The sequence below is a fragment of the Astyanax mexicanus genome, chromosome 1, assembly GCF_023375975.1.
Source record: "Astyanax mexicanus isolate ESR-SI-001 chromosome 1, AstMex3_surface, whole genome shotgun sequence".
Taxonomy (NCBI): domain Eukaryota; kingdom Metazoa; phylum Chordata; class Actinopteri; order Characiformes; family Acestrorhamphidae; genus Astyanax; species Astyanax mexicanus.
Genome location: NC_064408.1, coordinates 90,511,496 through 90,529,985, shown reverse-complemented (window position 1 = coordinate 90,529,985; position 18,490 = coordinate 90,511,496). Strand labels below are relative to the sequence as shown.

General features: G+C 36.4%; 2 protein-coding genes across 4 annotated transcripts in view; both read left to right on the top strand.

The window, feature by feature from the left end:
* The first annotated feature begins 2,537 nt into the window (after positions 1-2,537).
* Positions 2,538-14,804, top strand: ube2wb (ubiquitin conjugating enzyme E2 Wb). Its single transcript, XM_007260097.3, has 6 exons — positions 2,538-2,699; positions 7,578-7,669; positions 8,370-8,472; positions 8,936-9,091; positions 9,349-9,424; positions 9,974-14,804. The coding sequence occupies exons 1-6, from the start codon at positions 2,685-2,687 to the stop codon at positions 9,985-9,987; spliced, it is 456 nt and encodes a 151-aa protein (XP_007260159.3). The 5' UTR covers positions 2,538-2,684; the 3' UTR covers positions 9,988-14,804.
* Positions 14,805-16,471: 1,667 nt separating this feature from the next.
* Positions 16,472-18,490, top strand: part of stau2 (staufen double-stranded RNA binding protein 2) — a 133,186-nt gene continuing 131,167 nt past the window's right edge. Inside the window, exon 1 of one of the 3 annotated variants that reach the window (XM_007260098.4) lies at positions 16,472-16,578. The gene's annotated coding sequence lies outside the window, so the exon portion shown is untranslated. The remainder of the gene's footprint in view (positions 16,579-18,490) is intronic. The other 2 variants (XM_022683929.2, XM_015608564.3) reach the window with 2 other exon arrangements.

Below are 18,490 nucleotides of genomic sequence, written 5' to 3'. Positions count from 1 at the left end.
TTAGCCATCTCCAAACAGATAATTTTTATTTACTTTTTGATTATTGAACATTTAAAAAGTTGGTATTGCTGTACTGTAGATGTTTCAGTTGCTGTATTGTCCTACAAATAATAAACAATAATATGATCATTTTAAGAAGATAAAATGGCAATGATAATACAAAATAATTATAATACAAGCACACTTTTTAAAAGAGCAATGAACTTTTCACTATCAAAAATATTTAGATAATAAATTTAGAATGAGGTTACTTTTACAGGTATGTTTAATTTTAATGTATAAACAGGGTTTAGAAAATGGCTGTGTAAAAATGTATTTTGATATGAACCAAAAATAACAAATATGCTTCTGAGAGATCCCATCCCGCATGCTCTCCAAAGTGTGCATGTACTTCATTTACAAAGGCTGCTACACAAACAGCTCCACAGAAATTCCCAGAATTCCCCATCATTCCTGAGATCGCACTGGGACTGCTGATAGCTGCCAAATTTTTAGACTGTTGAACAGAACAAACAGAAGAATAGATCTGTTACACCAGAGTTACAGCAGTTTCCATTCATGTGCCCATCACCTAATCTCACAGCCTCTTTTTAAAATCTTTTACTAGAGGCCATCTGTTTCCAGATCAAAGACTTGCACTGCACAAATTTAAACAAACATACTTCATTGATTCTTCACAGCTTATGAAACAATAGCAAATAATATAAAGATATTAGATTTTAAATATAAGTTAAACCAAAGATGTAAAATATAATGTAAATGTAATAAAATAAATGCGTACAGAGACCATTATAACTGAAATCTCAAAAACAATAAATGCACTACATTTACACAACATATGTGCCAAAGTGCAGGGGGTAATATGATAAGGATAAGTGATTTATATTGGTGTTAAGTAAAATATCCTGTGTGTAATGCATGTGTTCTGTATTTTCTGGATTTACGGTTTATTACAAATTTGTAATGCATCTTTATAAATGTGCAATATATGTATAGTAATGTTTATATATACATTTTCACAGATACATTTTATTTATGACCCACTTGTACACCTCATTGTATTGGATGTAGATATGCCATTTAAAGGAGAACTACGGTGTAAAATTGACTGGGTGTAGTAAAGAATGATACTTAACTTTGTTGAATAGCCCATCTCCACTCTGCCTCAGCTTTTCAGAGCATTTTATGCAGTTTGTCTAAACAGGCTAGAATGGGTTTTAACGGGGTATATTTTTTGCCCCTGCAGATAAATTGCTTTTTACACTGTTTACACTTTAAAACTGCACAAAAAGTTTATTAAAAACACTGTTTACAACCTGTAGCACTTCTAATCCCCGGGCGCCACAGCCTTAAAGTAAAGTCATGATTAATAGAGTGACGAGCACTTAATGTTGCAACCTGGAAAGAAGCAAACCATTCTGTCTTTTTCCTTTGCCTTTTCCTTTGTTATGCCAGCTGAAGCTGCAGTCAGAGCACAGAACACATCCTGGCAATGTCTTCATGTATACAGCATGTACTTCAGTATGGAGTACTTCAGTAAGTATGGAAAGGTCAGTAACTCTACTTGGATTGTCCATTTTATGGCCTTGCTGATGCTCAACTGACATTCAGCTACCATTCAACCGAATGTCTATTAAAGGCAACATAAATCTATGTTGATTGTAAATTATTTAAAATAGAATCTAACCCCAAAGCCCTATCCGAACAGGATTCGTTTTTTAGGGGGTCCTGGGCCAATAACCTTTTTTTATGGGGGGTCATCTGTGATTTTTATTTCTGTCTGGAACGACCATGTATGTGTTTTTTTTCTCAGATGTCCTCTAGGAAAAATTACAGGCTGAATTACCTACTGTTTTTTGCTGAACTCTGTGGTCCCCTGGTAATTTTAGTTCAGACTGGACTCACATCCTCAGTTTGTCACCTTGCCTTTAATAAAATAACTATTTTTCCACTGCCACACACCGTTACCGTTACATTACACTTTGGGTGCGCGTTTCCATGGAGATCCATATACACACAACATTAAGTGGAGATGGAGGAGCTGAATGCTTTGTTGTGACCGTGAAAGCCAAAAAACTCACTGGCCCTCCTTTTTTTTCCAATTGCAGTGTGAATGCAGGAGTTTTATCAGTGAGAAGAAGTGTGAAATATTTTTTTACAGACGTCCCCTGAAAAACTAATCGCGCCCGGATAGGGCTTTACATTAACCTTAACCTAAACTTTAAATATAACCCTAAACCCAGTTGTAAAATGTTTAGAGTTTAGAGTTTGGGTTAGAGTTGGATGTAGGGTTACATTCAATAGCGAATAAATTACTTTCACCTTTCACCAATTGCATTTAATAGACAAGCAGTTGAATTGTAGTTAAATGTCAGTTGAGCATCAATGAGGCCATCAAGTGAACCATCCGAGTAAGGAGTTAAAGAAAGGTATAATAACCATAACATTGGTTGCGGGCAGCACTGAGCAACAGAGAGTTAACCTTAATTGTACTCTTTATTCTAGTAACAACTAAAGGTATTGTCTTGCTACGATGGTGATGATGATAAAGATGATGATGATGTGCACACAAATAGTGAACAAGTTACAAGTGTGTATGTGTGCGCGTGTGCGTGCGCGGTTTGTATGTACGTACAGTCCGCACACACACACGGGCAGGCAGTCCTGATGCTGGGGCCTCCATCATGGCGTCGATGCAGGTAAGGTGTCTGGGTCAGTCTCACCTGTTCACCTGTTTTATTCAGTGCTGAGTATGTAAGTGTGTATTATGTGTTGTATGTTTCGGTCCCCCCCTGTTTGTGTGTGTCTTTTCTCCATCCTGTAACTTCATTACTGACAGTAGCTAAATGTAGAGCTCACTGTAACCCCGGGCCAAGGAGCTCCACCGGCGGCTCCTCCAGCTCTGCACGTCCGCTACACGTTGTCCTGGGCCCCCGCGGAGTGTCTGTTATCTCCTCGGACCCTGGCGGAGTTGATCCCGCGGGCTGTGTTATTAAACTCCGCGGTGCGGGTGAAGCTAGCGCTAGGAGCTAGCCTGTCCGCGGTTAGCCTGCTGCAGTGTATTACTGCGCTGCGGTCAGAGCTAACGCTAAACCAGCTGCTGCCTTATTTTAGCCTCACCTCACGAAGATTAGAGTAACGTTAGCTAATAACCGCGTTTCTCCTGATTATCATCTAAATTAAATCACATTGTCGACTTTTATCGTCTAAATTATCGTGTTAGCAGTTTATAAACGTTGGGTTTCTTTAAAAAAAAAAAAACATTAAACGTAAAGCAGATTTATATTTGTGACCAGTTTAAATCCCACACGGCTTAACGCGAGAGTTAGCGTTAGCTCAACTCCTAACGACACACTCCAGGTTACCTTCTTTTATCAAACCCTCTGTGGTATAATGTCTCCCTCAGGAAACAACCCATCTTTCGGTTTTTAGGTACCCCATTTTAAAACAGTGTTACAAGGCATGTCTACTTCCTATACAGGGAGGCGTTCAAGTGGGCCATAAATACAAATACAGCTCTGGATAAAATTAAGAGACCACTTCACTTTCTGAATCAGTTTCTCTGATTTTGCTATTTATAGGTATATGTTTGAGTGAAATAAACATTGTTGTTTTATTCTACAAACTACGGACAACATTTCTCCCAAGTTCCAAATACAAATATTGTAATTTAGAGCATTTATTTGCAGAAAATGAGAAATGGCTGAAATATCAGAAAAGATGCAGAGCTTTCAGACCTCAAACAATGCAAAGAAAACAAGTTCATATTCATAAAGTTCTAAGAGTTCAGAAATCAATATTTGGATGAATAACCCTGTTTTAAATCACAGTTTTCATGCATCTTGGCATGTTCTCCTCCACCAGTCTTACACACTGCTTTTGGATAACTTTATGCCACTCCTGGTGCAAAAATTCAAGCAGTTCAGCAGCTCTTTATTATATTTCAGAGGTTTTTAATTTGGTAAAATCAAAGAAACTCATAATTTTTAAGCTGTCTCTTATTTTTTGTAGCTTGTTATAGTTATATGTGCAACAATATGTAGTTAAAGAAGTATACGTGTCTGTTCGTATTATTATTACTATATTCTTACATTCCCGTTGTTAGTTTTCTAAAACATTGTATTTTCTATTTATTTCTTTTAGGGAACATTATGTAGTTAGATCACTTCTGATAGGACAATCATGATAAAGCAGTGGTGATCAAAATAATCAGTATGTTATAAAATAAGAAAATGGTCTGAAAACGTTCTCTGCAAAAATATAATTAATGCCAACAGCTAAAGAGTTTTCTCTCAGTTTCGCTACATAATTTCAGACTTTAAATATGACAACCATACAATTTCACCAACTAGAGGGTGATAGGCACTTGACTACCTCAGTAAAAATCTACCCAATTTGGGTTAAAATGGGATTATATTTAATTAACCCAATTTTGAGGCTGAAGGTTAAACTTCCATGATCCTATTATTTCCTAAAGAAATAGCTAAGCTATATTTGTCCATATTTTTACTTTGTTCATCTGTTTGGCTTTTGCTGGTTAGGTGTCAGCACTATAAATCTTTAAAGTACTTAGCTATCTAGCTAGATAAACACTAAAATAGTTATTATTTATGAAGTTATTAAGATTTGTGGACACATATTTATGTATGACACAAAATTCTGTGTATGAGCCCAACGTATAACCATACATCACCCGTTTCTCTATTTTGGAAGAAATCCAAGAAAAATACATTTTTATTTATATTTTCTTAATGCTCTTAAAACAACAACAACAACAACAAAGTAAGTAATGAAATTACTATTTGGTTTCTCTTTGGTAGGGCTCATATATAGCATACATATCCTGTGTATTATAACATGTGTATTATGAATGGTGTATTTCCGGAGGAAAAATATATTTTTTGGAAGCTTGGAAGTCCCTGTAAATATTAAAAACTTAAATGTAGATTTTGACCTTTGATAACAAGCTGATCATTTGAATCAGGTGTTTTAGAGCAAGGAACCACCAAGAACATGTAAGGTAGGAGGAGGAGGAGGTCTCCATCAGGACCAGAGATTTAGAGAACCACTGCTTCACCATGTTTAATCAAACAAAAGTGGTCTAACTGCACAAAATGAATAATAAAAAACAGTTTTTGTAAGTCTACAAGATGAATGTAAGTATATAGTAACAATATAAACAGGCAAATATACTTCTTTCCATATTCCTGCACATATAGCTACATGTTTTTATTTTTAGACCCATGTAGCTATGCCATGTGACATTATAATAAAAAAATATAAATAAACGACATACATTGGTTTGTTGCCTGTGTTTGTTGGGCTGCATTATGCCATAGAGGGTTAATATGATCATCAAAATAACAACCTAAATGTGACATTCTGAGAACCCATCCAACCATACATTTTCCTACTGTCATTGTACATTGCATGTTGTTCTAAGGTCACAGGGGGCTGAGGTGGCTCAGTGAATAGAGGGGCTGTTGTTTACAGTGCTGCAGTTTAAAAACCCAGGTTAACAAGGCTGCTACGTTTGGGCCCTTAACAAGGCCCTTAACCATCTGTGCTTCAGGGGCACCACAGTGTTTCTGACCTTGCACTGTGGGCTCAGTTAAGATAGACAGAAAGATAACATCATTGTACTGTTTAGGTTTCATGATAGAATTTATTTATTTATTTTCAACAGTAAGTAACGAAATATACAGTTGTGGTCAAAAGTTTACATACACTTGTAAAAAAACATAATGTTATGGCTGTCTTGAGTTTTCAATAAGTTCTACAACTCTTATTTTTCTGTGATAGAGTGATCGGAACACATACATGTTTGTCACAAAAAACAGTCATAAAATTTGGTTCTTTCATAAATTTATTATGGGTCTGCTGAAAATGTCACCAAATCTGCTGGGTCAAAAATATACATACAGCAACATTAGTATTTGGTTACATGTCCCTTGGCCATTTTCACGGCAACTAGGCGCTTTTGGTAGCCATCCACAAGCTCCTGGCAAGCTTCAGGTCGAATGTTTGACCACTCTTCTTGACAGAATTGGTGCAGTTCAGCTAAATGTGATGGTTTTCTTGCATGAACCCGTTTCTTTAGCACTGTCCACATGTTCTCAATGGGTTTTAAGTCAGGACTTTGGGAAGGCCATTCTAAAACCTTAATTCTAGCCTGGTTTAGCCATTCCTTTACCACTTTTGATGTGTGTTTTGGGTCATTGTCTTGTTGGAACACCCAACTGCGCCCAAGACCCAACCTTCGGGCTGATGGTTTTAAGTTTTCCTGCAGAATTTGGAGGTAATCCTCCTTCTTCATTATCCCATTTACTTTCTGCAAAGAACCAGTTCCACTGGCAGCAAAACATCCCCAGAGCATAATACTACCACCACCATGCTTGACAGTAGGCATGGTGTTCCTGGGATTAAAGGCCTCACCTTTTCTCCTCCAAACATATTGCTGGGTGTTGTGGCCAAACAGCTCAATTTTTGTTTCGTCTGACCAGAGAACTTTCCTCCAGAAGGTTTTATCTTTGTCCATGTGATCAGCAGCAAACTTCAGCCGAGTCTTAAGGTGCCTTTTCTGGAGCAAGGGCTTCTTTCTTGCACGGCAGCCTCTCAGTCCATGGCGATGTAAAACACGCTTGACTGTGGAGACTGACACCTGTGTTCCATCAGCTTCCAAATCCTTGCAGACCTGCTTCTTGGTGATTCTTGGTTGACTCTTGACCATCCTGACCAATCTCCTCTCGGCAGCATGTGATAGCTTGCGTTTTCTTCCTGATCGTGGCAGTGACACAACTGTTCCATGCACTTTATACTTGCGTATAATTGTCTGCACAGTTGCTCTTGGGACCTGTAGCTGCTTTGAAATGGCTCCAAGTGACTTCCCTGACTTGTTCAAGTCAATAATTCGCTTTTTCAGATCCACACTGAGTTCCTTTGACTTTCCCATTGTAGCTTTTGTAGCTGAGTCTAATCACTGGGTCAAATGAGCCCTATTTAAATGGGCTCATGAGAAGTCAACAGCTGTAGTCAATCAGAATCACTTACAAGAAGTGAAGAGGCCATGACATGAAGCTAATTTGATTGACACAACTCGCTACATCACCAAAATTGACAAATTTTGTTGCTGTATGTATATTTTTGACCCAGCAGATTTGGTGACATTTTCAGCAGACCCATAATAAATTTATGAAAGAACCAAATTTTATGACTGTTTTTTGTGACAAACATGTATGTGTTCCGATCACTCTATCACAGAAAAATAAGAGTTGTAGAACTTATTGAAAACTCAAGACAGCCATAACATTATGTTTTTTTACAAGTGTATGTAAACTTTTGACCACAACTGTAGCACATATAAAACGTTTACAACACATTTATCCCAGGACAACCATTTGTAACCATTTAGCAACCTCATTACATACAGCAGCAGAATTGCTTCATAACATTCCCTGGATATTGCAGTGCAAACAGCTAAACAAAACAGTGAGATTTTGTTTGGTCAATTTTTTGCCTTCTCAGTTTTAAAAACATTTTTCATCTAATTTTTTAATCTTTTTTTCCCTTCTTAACAGAAAAGGCTTCAGAAAGAACTGTTAGCCTTGCAAAATGACCCACCTCCTGGAATGACCCTAAATGAAAAGAGTGTACAGAATACAATAACACAGTAAGTAAATAACTCATATTCACAATCTTCATTTTAAATGACATTATCCTGGTAATTTGTGTTATGAAGTTAAATCACATGATGTATTTTTTCTTGTTAAATATGTTCAATGTTAAATATGAGGCAGCTTGCCGAACGTGCATATCCTGATATTCTAATGCTTTCTTCTGGATTGTAAATTACTTAAAGAATTATCTTTATTGTAGTCAAGATTTTCACTTTACCTAACAATAATTTAAATGTGTTTATTTTGTGTTTTAGACAGTTTATTGCTTATATTTTCATTTAGACATTTAAAGCACTTTTTGCACACTTGAAGGACCAAGAGATTTTCTCTCTGTTTGTCATGTTTGTCAGTCAAGGTCATGTTTATTCACGTTGTTTTGTTTTTAATTAAAGAGCTCATCCTCTTCATTTTATTGTATTTTATTGTTTACATGACCTCCACCAAAGGATTCTGATTGAAAAGTAACATTTGTATAAATAGGCAGCACTAAATGGCTGTAGACTGAATAGGTGGATATATATGTATTTGTCACCTAAATAATACCCTTAATTTTAGGAAATATATCCTGGAGGATCTTTACATTTTATTTTAGACACTAATATTAGGATATTTAATTTGATAAGAAATTTGTCTTTGTATAATTTGCTGCTTTGTAAAATGAGTTTTTAAGGTTTATCTTGTTGTGTTTTGCAGGTGGATTGTAGATATGGAGGGAGCTTCTGGTACTCTTTATGAAGGAGAAAAATTTCAGCTGCTTTTCAAATTCAGTAGTCGATATCCCTTTGACTCACCTCAGGTACTTTTGATATTACTGTAGAGTGAACTGGCAAAACTGTGTTTTGGTGTCAGGAATGTTAGTCACCTTACCATAGCATAAAAAACAGCTCCAGTGACCTGTAATATAAAGAATAGCATCTCTGTCTTTGCAATTCCTGGCCACTCCTCATGAAAACTACGCAACACTCTGAAACCCAAGTTCGCATTTGTGTATAATCCTGTAATATGAGTATTTTGACTCAAAAGCTGCTTTCCAAAGGTAGGGCAGATCCTCAGCTGGACTCAGGATGGTGCTCTTTCTTTTTCATTTCTTCATGGACATTATATAATAAAAAAAAAGACATTCATCCTTGAAATCATTTCGAATTTTTGCTGCATTAAGTCAGTTTCTCCTGCAGGTTTGCCTTGAGCATTTCACAAGAACAGAGGACTTCTCATAACCCTGGTTGTGCTTTTATCTTTGTGTGTGTGTTTTTGAGCAGGTAATGTTTACGGGAGAAAATATACCTGTCCATCCTCACATTTATAGCAACGGTCACATCTGCCTGTCCATCTTAACAGAAGATTGGTCGCCAGCACTCTCTGTACAGTCTGTCTGTCTTAGTATTATCAGCATGCTGTCCAGCTGCAAAGAAAAGGTGAGCAGACCCACATGGGCACCATTAACATTACCATGGCCCTATATGTTGGTCCTTTTCCACTGATGAAGGAGGTAGATACAATGACACAATAATTAGTGACAGATATGCTACAGTCTGTAACTGTTCACTTATATAGTAGTGTACTTATTTAGTAGTTGTTTCTTATAAGATGATCAATAAATGTATCTACAAGATGGGACCGTATTACCTGGACAATGTATTTTACTATTTGTTTGTCTGTTTGTTTGTTGCAGAGGCGGCCTCCTGATAACTCCTTTTATGTACGAACATGTAATAAAAATCCAAAGAAGACTAAATGGTGGTATCATGGTGAGTTTTGAATTCCAATAGTTGGGTGATATTGATACGCTTCAGCGAAAGTGGTTCTTCTCTATCGGGACTAGATATACTAAGTGTGCATTTTTACATCTGTGTCATCAATAGATGCTATTTAACGTCGCTGAATGCATAGCTAGACTGCATTTGTTGTTTAAATTATTTTCCTGATAATCCCCATTGTGTGCCATTTTCCACAATTTGATATAGTTTTGTAATGAATAGACAAATGGAAATGTTTCAAATTGACTTGAATTAAATAAAATCTCTACATTGACTTCCATTTAAAGTTTAAAAGTTTTTAATCTATTTTTTATTAGATTACATTAAGATGATGCAATTACAACAAATGCTATTATAGGCTATATTATGTGACGTAAAATGCTTATCATTTACAGCTTTTGCTAAAATAATACTACGTTTTCTATGTACTAATATTTTGATACACTGGTCAATTTACCACCAAGTGCTACTAATAATGCAGTATAAAAAAAGAAAGTTTTCTATTTTATAAATGGCTTGTTTTGCTTCTTGTTTTTGCAGATGACACCTGTTAATATTACATTTTGTATAACACTTAGAAGAGAGAAGTCCTACTGACAAACAAGCACTTTTTAAATGATTAAGTCTCTGGACTCTGAAACCTCAGACTGGGAGCTATGGACTGCAGATGAAGATCCGAAGGATCTGACCTGTAATGGAAAGGCTGGTCAAATGCAGGATGCAAAATGCATATTTTAAAGTTCTAAATAAAGACGTTGAGCGAAGGATCGATGGAGACGCACATGAACTGGATTGATTAATACAGTGAGTCTTTACTTCTGGGTAATGAGGTTATTCTTTTTTCAGATCTACATGTTCTTGTATGTTTTCCCTTTGTTTTATATATTGATTTGTTTTAAGGTTATTGGTATGTTTGTGCAATAATGATGCGATTTGTATGGAAGGTTTTTTAAGCACTGAAATCTCAAGGAAGTGCTTCATCTCTGTTTCTTTTTTTTAACTATGTTTAAATGCAGTGAGGAGTTTGTGTTTTGTCTGCTGAGACGAATTCAACCATAGTCAGCAGACAGGTGACAAATTAAAGGAAATGCAGACATGAATTGTAATAATCAAGGTTTTGGGCATCATGGGCTGCCATCACAATTTTGTGGTGTCACAAAAACAATATATTTACACATGTACATCTTTTCAGCCTATATTGGGTTATCTCTGCCCATTCATATTAGGGTTATGAAGTAACATATGATAAGATAAGATAATCCTTTATTGATCGCAGTGTGGGGAATTGCCATGTTGCAGCATCACAGAGAACAGAGCAGAAGGAGTGTCACTATATAGAATCTGTCTATAAAAGAACAGAAATAAAAGAGAATATAAACTACTATAAAATATATAAATCTAGAAAAACTAAGATTAGAGGAAACATGGTTATCCAGTATCAACATAGGTTGATAGTAAATAAATAGCAAATAAATTAATAGTTTATTAGGTGGTTATATTGGCAATAGTGATAATGATGGTAAACAGCATTTGAATAAGATGAATTTCAGCATTTTTGGACTGCTTTTGAAACAAGGCACAGTACAGATCAGACAATCAGAACAAAGGTATTTTACTAATTTGGCACAGTAACAGGAACAAAGTGTTACATTCTATAGGATAAGCAATGAAATGCTATCAGCAGCATAAATGGAACACATAACACAAAATAACACAAAAATATAAGCTTATTAATTGTATCATATACCCCTATCTGGAAACATTAATTTAATTAAATTTTTCTTTTGTCACCTGTCTGTATTAGGCCTGGGCGATAGGTAGATGTAATAAGATATTAGCAGTGATGCTTTAGATTTGATCATTGCTGTGTTGGGAAAACAGATGTAGAAATTGACGCTCTTTTTAATTTAATACAACTTTTTGTTTTATTATTAAAGGTGCATGAAATATTTAACCTATTTTTACTGTAGGAACAGTTAGGATGGTCTCAGACATTACGTTATCGACTTATTGTCGATGTATATAGTACTACAATTACATTTACAACATTTAGCTGACTTTTTTTTATTACAGAGGTGGACCAATGTAGTGTTAGGCGTCTTGCCCAAGGACTCTTATTGGTGTAGTGCAGCATTCAGTCACCCAGACCAGGAATTGAACCCCAGTCTCCACATGATGTGGTAGCTTACAAGCAGGAAGTGGTGTTATTTACTGTGCCACACCAACCAACAACCATATTTGGACATCTCCTAGGTATTGCCTATTATGTTTTTTGTTAGCAGGGAGAGCCCATTAACATAAATGAGTGGGCATGTCTACTTTGTTTAAAAACAGCCCTTAAGTTGTATTAAAATATTTTTATATTACAGTTCTAATGTCTGAATATTCCTGGAAAAACAGTTAATTGCTTTTTAAAAGGTTGTAACTGCATTATTATGCTATTACAATATAATTATATTAGTAGCATAAAATTATTTTATAATGATAATATATCACAACAGTTTCTGGTGTAGTATATTGTCCAAACAAAAATAGTTAATGTCACAGACCTAGAAATATTTTTATTACAGTACAGTGGAATATAGTTGAATATTACAGTACAAATCCATGCATGTATGGAAGGTTCTACAGAGTGATATGTACTGAGTCTTAAATGTACCAGTGGTTCTGATGAGTAGTGAAATTATCCAAATATAATACCTCATGGCTTTCCATACAGTATGTGGCTCTCAAAGGTTCTCCAGAAGGCATTTGCTATATTGAAGGAAAATGCCTTGTTTTCTATAACATGTGAAACACATGGACTTGAGTTTAGAAATGTATGGCTTAGCGTTTCAATATGAAGATTCTCCAGTAGGGGAGAGAGCACTGAGAGCAGGATTGTTTAAACAGAATTTCATCCTTTACACATACGTCACACTTACAAAATTTAAGGTTTTATTCCAAACATTAAGTGACAGTTTATTGAGGTAATGAGTAGTGCAATATTATATTATTTAAAATGTAAATGATAAAGTTGATGCTAAGAGCAACATAACGTATAAAGGATGGTTATAAATGTTATTGATACCTAGAAGAAAATATTATCGTATTTTCAGATATCGCCCAGGCCTAGTTTGTATTTTTCCACACAATGATTTGTCTAATGTTTAAGTACAACGCATTAACTCCAGAGCTAAACTGGCTCATTGTTTTAAAATGTGCACTGAACCTGTTCGCATATGGCTACAATGGGTGACAACATTTATGTAATGAATGTATGTGTTGCTTTTTCTGTTTTAATTCTGTTTTATATTATATTAAGCACAATAATGTATTTGTTGTTTTTTCTGTTTTTATTTTAGAAGCTCTGACAGTGTGTATTTTATTTAATTCTGATTCATATCATATTAGCTGGTGTAAAAATACTCTGTAAAGTTCCCAGTATTGGCTCTCCTGGCCGCTCTCTTCTGTCTCAGGTACTTTTTTCCAGACAAAATCACCTACAGATATTTGAAATGTTATTATATTTTCTCTTAAAGGACTGTTACATATTTAAACAAAAAACATGTGTATGCCTGGATTGTATGCATATTGCAAGTTACCCTCTGCTGCATGGTCATGAGTAGTGAATAATTACAAGTTAATTAAATAACATTCTTTGCAAATGTAAATTAGGATTTTAAAGCTGGACTTGTTCAGAAATGTTTTATTTTAGAGTAGCTTAAAGGGGAATTCTGCTGAAATTCTTTGTATAAGTCAGTGTTTGAGATGAACGCATTTAGAGTGGGGATTGGTGTGAAATTGTGGCTGATTATAGAGAATCTGACTGACTCAGATTACAGTGGTGGTGAGAATAAGTTCGCATCACATTGAGCACAACACTAATATATGCTTTTTATATATTATTTCCAGTTTTAGATTTCATGTAAAAGATGATAATATATTGGTAGAAATACTTATATGGGACTATATTGTGCTTCACAACACACTGAATATATCCCTCCACTATTTTCATGATATCTGATTTGAAGACCAAATCTGATTGTTTTAAACCAAATATGTTCTAGTACCAGGGATCAGGCAATGTTTTCATGGTCATAATATGTATAATGAAATAATTTTCTGCCTCTGAATCCACCACCACTGTAAACAAATCTGATTGTAATTTGCTCTAGAATTAAGCATTTTACAGTAAACTACTCTGAATGATTTTGCTTACTTATTAACTGTTTAATTATGCAAAGAATTTACATATTGAATGAAATTCCCCCATAGCCCTCTATTGTACTAGCAGTCAAATATGTATTTTTTTGGTGGTCTTCCACAATGTTTATAATAACTTCACACACTCCAAAGATGTATTTTGTTGCCATTTGTTCAGAAATACTTGAATCTTTCATTCTTGATATTGTCTTCTTGTCTGTGCTTGAATGTATGTGTGTGTGACTGAGAGGGAAAAACAGCTGGCTGTGACTTTTTTGTCTGCACACCTATATGAAGTTACTGTACAGCTAGTTGGTTGCTTGAGTGTTTTTTTGTGCTTCTCTATAGGTGTAAACACTGACAGTACTACAGCATTTATAACAGTATATATCTGCTCATAGAGCACTACTCCTGAAATCAGTGTAATAGTAGGAGGTGTGTCCCCTTTGCTGCAATAACACAATCATCTGTAAAGGCTTTACACTAATAGTTAAAGCACTGATGTGTGGAGGGTGTGGTTGTTTTAACCCCAAAAACAATAACATCAGTGAGGTCTGGTATTGGAAAGAGGTTTTTCACTTCAGAGAACATGGTTCCCCTGCTCCACAGCCCAGTGCTGGGGGGCTTTAGGCTCATGTGGTCTAAACAAACAATTTAGTAAAATAATTTTACTAGTTGCCTGAATTGTATGCGTATTAGAAGCTGCTGCATGGTCCTGAGTAGTGAATAATAAGTTTTAAAGCTGGACTTTTAGAAATTTAGCTTATTGGAGAATTCTGAAATTCTTTGTATGAATCAGAGTTTGAGAGAACACATTCACATTGGGGTTTGGTGTGAAATTGTGTTTAATTATAGAGAATCTGACTGACTCATATTTCATTAGAGTGGTGGTAAGAATAAGCTGGCATCACAATGACTACAACACCAATATATGCTTTTTATTCACTACACTAATTCTACCAGTGCAGCTACACATGTAAAAACTGATTTAGTGAAAAAGATGGTGAAATAGTGGCATATATACATATTTATATTGGACTATTTTGTGCTTTAGTACCCTGCATATATCCGTCCACTATTTTCATGATCTTTGATTTTGTTTTTATATATATATTTTTATGTATTATAGTATATTATATTATATGCCAGAATAAATGTATAACCTAAAATAAGAGACCACTTACAATAGTTGAGTGTCTTTGATTTTACCAAATTGAAAACCTCTGGAATATAATTAAGAGTAAGATGGACAAGCCATCAAACCAAGCTGAACTGCTTGAATTTTTGCACCAAACTGGTGGAGGAGAACATGCCAAGATGCACAAAAAACTGTGTTTAAAAAACAGGATTCTTCCACCAAATATTGATTTCTGAACTTTAGGTATATGTTTGAGTAAAATTACATTACATTACATTTGGCAGACGCTTTTGTCCAAAGCGACTTACAATATTGAAGTGCAAATAATAGAAGAGGTTAAGTACAAAAATAATAGAAGTTAAAAATAAAGCATCTATAGATAGGGCCTTAAGGAGGTCAGAGGGAAATAATGGGATAGAGGAGTAGAGAAGAGGAAGAAGGAGATAAGGTTAGAATTAGTTAGTTTGTTAGAGGTGTTAGGAGAGTAAGTGCTCTTTGAAGAGCTCTGTCTTCAGGAGTTTATTAAAGATAGTGAGAGATTCTCCTGATCTGGTAGTGGAAGGTAGTTTGTTCCACCATTGGGGAACTCTGTATGAGAACAGTCTGGATTGCTTTGTGTAGATTGTGTTTGGCAAAGCGAGGCGACGTTCATTGGAGGAGCGCAGCGGCCGGGAGGTAGTGTAAGCCTTCAGGAGCGAGTGCAGGTAGGAAGGAGCCTGTACTGTCATCACCTTGTAGGCGATTGTAAGCGCTTTGAATTTGATGCGAGCAGCAACCGGTAGCCAGTGGAGCTCAATGAGCAGCGGAGTGACATGTGCCCGTTTTGGTTGGTTGAAGACCAAACGTGCTGCTGCATTCTGAATCATCTGTAGTGGTTTTACTACACAGGCCGGGAGGCCAGTTAGTACGGCATTGCAGTAGTCGAGGCGTGAGATTACCACAGCTTGTACCAGGAGTTGGGTGGCCTGTTACGTCAGAAACGGTCGAATTTTTCCGATGTTGTAAAGCGCAAAGCGGCAGGATCGAGCAACTGAGGCCACATGGTGCGTGAAGAGAAGCTGGTCATCAACCATGACACCCAGGTTCCTAGCAACCTTTGTCGGTGAGAGCGAGAGAGAGAGAGAGTCGATGGTTATGGCAAAGTTGTGTTGAATAAATGCTCTAAAATTAGCATTGCTGTTTTATTTTATAATCTACAGACAACATTTCTCCAAACTTCCAAATAAAAATATTGTCTTTTAGAGCATTTATTTGCAGAAAATGAGAAATGGCTGAAATAACAAAAAAGATGCAGAGCTTTCAGACCTCAAATAATGCAAACAAACTAAATTATATTCCATTATAAATAGCAAAGTCAGAGAAACTGATTCAGAAATTGAAGCGGCTATTTTTATATTATATTATATTATATTATATTATATTATATTATATTATATTATATTACATTACATTACATTACATTACATTATATTATATGGTGGCGTTTGGGGGGACTCTTATTCTGTATTTTCCGGCCTTTATGTGCAGGAAAACGGCTGTGTGGAGCAGGAAAGCGGACTGTACCATTGTGCATGAAGCGGGAAGGGGGGGGGGCTAAAAGTATTCTGTGCGAAATTTTTTCCAGCCTGAGACTAAATGCATTTAAACTGGCAATAAATAGTGTCGTGGTGTAATCAGAGTGTGTGTTATGAGCAGTAGAGGTGAATGCGGGCGGCGCAGGGGGAGCAGACAGGTGTTTATGTAGTGGTTCGCTCCGTGTCATCAGTTCTCTTTAGTGTTTGCCGATGTTGGAGGAGTGAGTGGGTCTGGCTGTGGAAAAAAGGTAAAAATGAGCTAAAACGGGGAAATATTTCGGGATGGAGCTGTAGAGCGGTGTGCGTGTGGAGCTGCGGCGGTTTTAGTGAGGGTGTTTAGACTATGTGTCTGTGTATGTATGTCTGTGTGTGTGTGTGTGTGTGTGAGTGAGAGAGAGAGAGATGCGGAGGGCAGTTTTTGGATCTTCAGCCATGATGATGTGAGCTCAGGGCCATAGAGAATAAAGCAGCAGCTGAACTGAATCACGTTTCAGCAGATAAGAGAGCACGGTGGACAGGCCGGGCCTCTGCAGCCACCCGGCCGGAGGAGGAGGCCCGGAGAGCGGGCTGTGTGTGAGACTGCAGACCGGTGGGAGAGGGGCTGGGGGCGGGGAGAGCCCCAGCAGCAGGCCGGCCGCCCAGTAAACTAGCTAACCAAACCTAACATAACTACCGTTACTGCTGAAACCCTCAGTTCTGCAGCTCTGTAAGTTACTCATACTGATCTCTGATTGACTTTCAGATGATTTACTTTACTGCTGGGTGAACCACAGTCCACAGTGTTGTTTGTGTGTGTGAGAGGTCTGGGTTTAGGTTAGGGGTTGACTGTTTAAAGATTCAATCTGACCAAAACATAACTAAAAACATGACCCTCTCCTTTTTGGGTTTTAATCAAGTCTGCTGTGTATAGTCTGCAGGTGGGCTTTTGTTTTTAAATACTAGACTCCCCCTACCAACGATGCATTATGGAGGTTGGAGGAAATTTTTGCAAGGCTACAAGGGCATTTACAGGGGTTCCTAAAAGTTTGTGAACCCGTTCAAAGTGTATATGTATATTTCTGCATGAATGTCAGATTCTCATAAAAGAAGACTAAAAGATCCAAATAAAAACAATGAGGCAAAAAAGTGGGACCTGGTCATTTATGTCTTGAGAAAAATGTTCCAATATAGCATATGGGTGAGTGGCAAAAATATATAAACTTTTAGGATTAGCAGATTATTTGAAGGTGAAATTAGATTAACCCCTTAACAGGCCAGGATTTTCGTCAATTTTCTGCACAACAATACACCTCTAAATCTTAAGGTTTTCTGTTCAAGCATTACATAAAAAGCTTTCGTGTTTGATAAAGAAATCATAACTGCAACTGTGAAAATATAATAAATAATCTTTGTTTTGAAACCAATACAAATCCTGAATACAAATTATTGTCATGGTCACCAAACCTTTCGTATCATTATGGTTGTCTAGTTTTTCAAACATGCAGAATTTGGGTTAATTTCTGTTACTGATCTAAAATTATTAATTGTAGTAGAGAGAATGAACAGGCAGCTTTTCCAAGCGTCCTGTAGGTGATTTCAAAAATAAAATAACTTATTTTACTGCAGAGAATAAGGGTTTTGTGTCACCTACACCCTTATTAGATTAAAGATTCTTCATTGAGTAGGATGATTGAACCCTTGTTTTTTTTAAATGACAGCTGTCTGAGGCTGATCTTCACAACACATTTGTGCAAGCAAGTTATGGTATAAATAAAGGCTTTTGGAGTAATAATTGTGGACGGATGAGGTCGAAATAGATATTTTGCTCTTTACATAAGAAATGTTATACTTGGAAAAAGCAGAACACTGCATTCCAGCATAAAAACCTTATCCTGCATTTGAAATGTGGTGGTAGTAAAGTCGTGGTCTGGGCCTGACACTTTTGCCATCATTGATTGAACAAAGTATTCTGAGTAATACTAGCAAATTCAAGGAAACACGGGCAATGTCACAATGTCTGTCCCCTGAGCTATATCTCAAGAAAACATGGGTCATGCAGGAAGACGACGACCCTAAGCACACAAGTTGTACTACCAAAAATTAAAAATAATACAATTTATGTTTTGGAATTACCAAGTTAAAGTCTTGACCGTAATAGCTTAGAAATGTTGTGGAAGAACC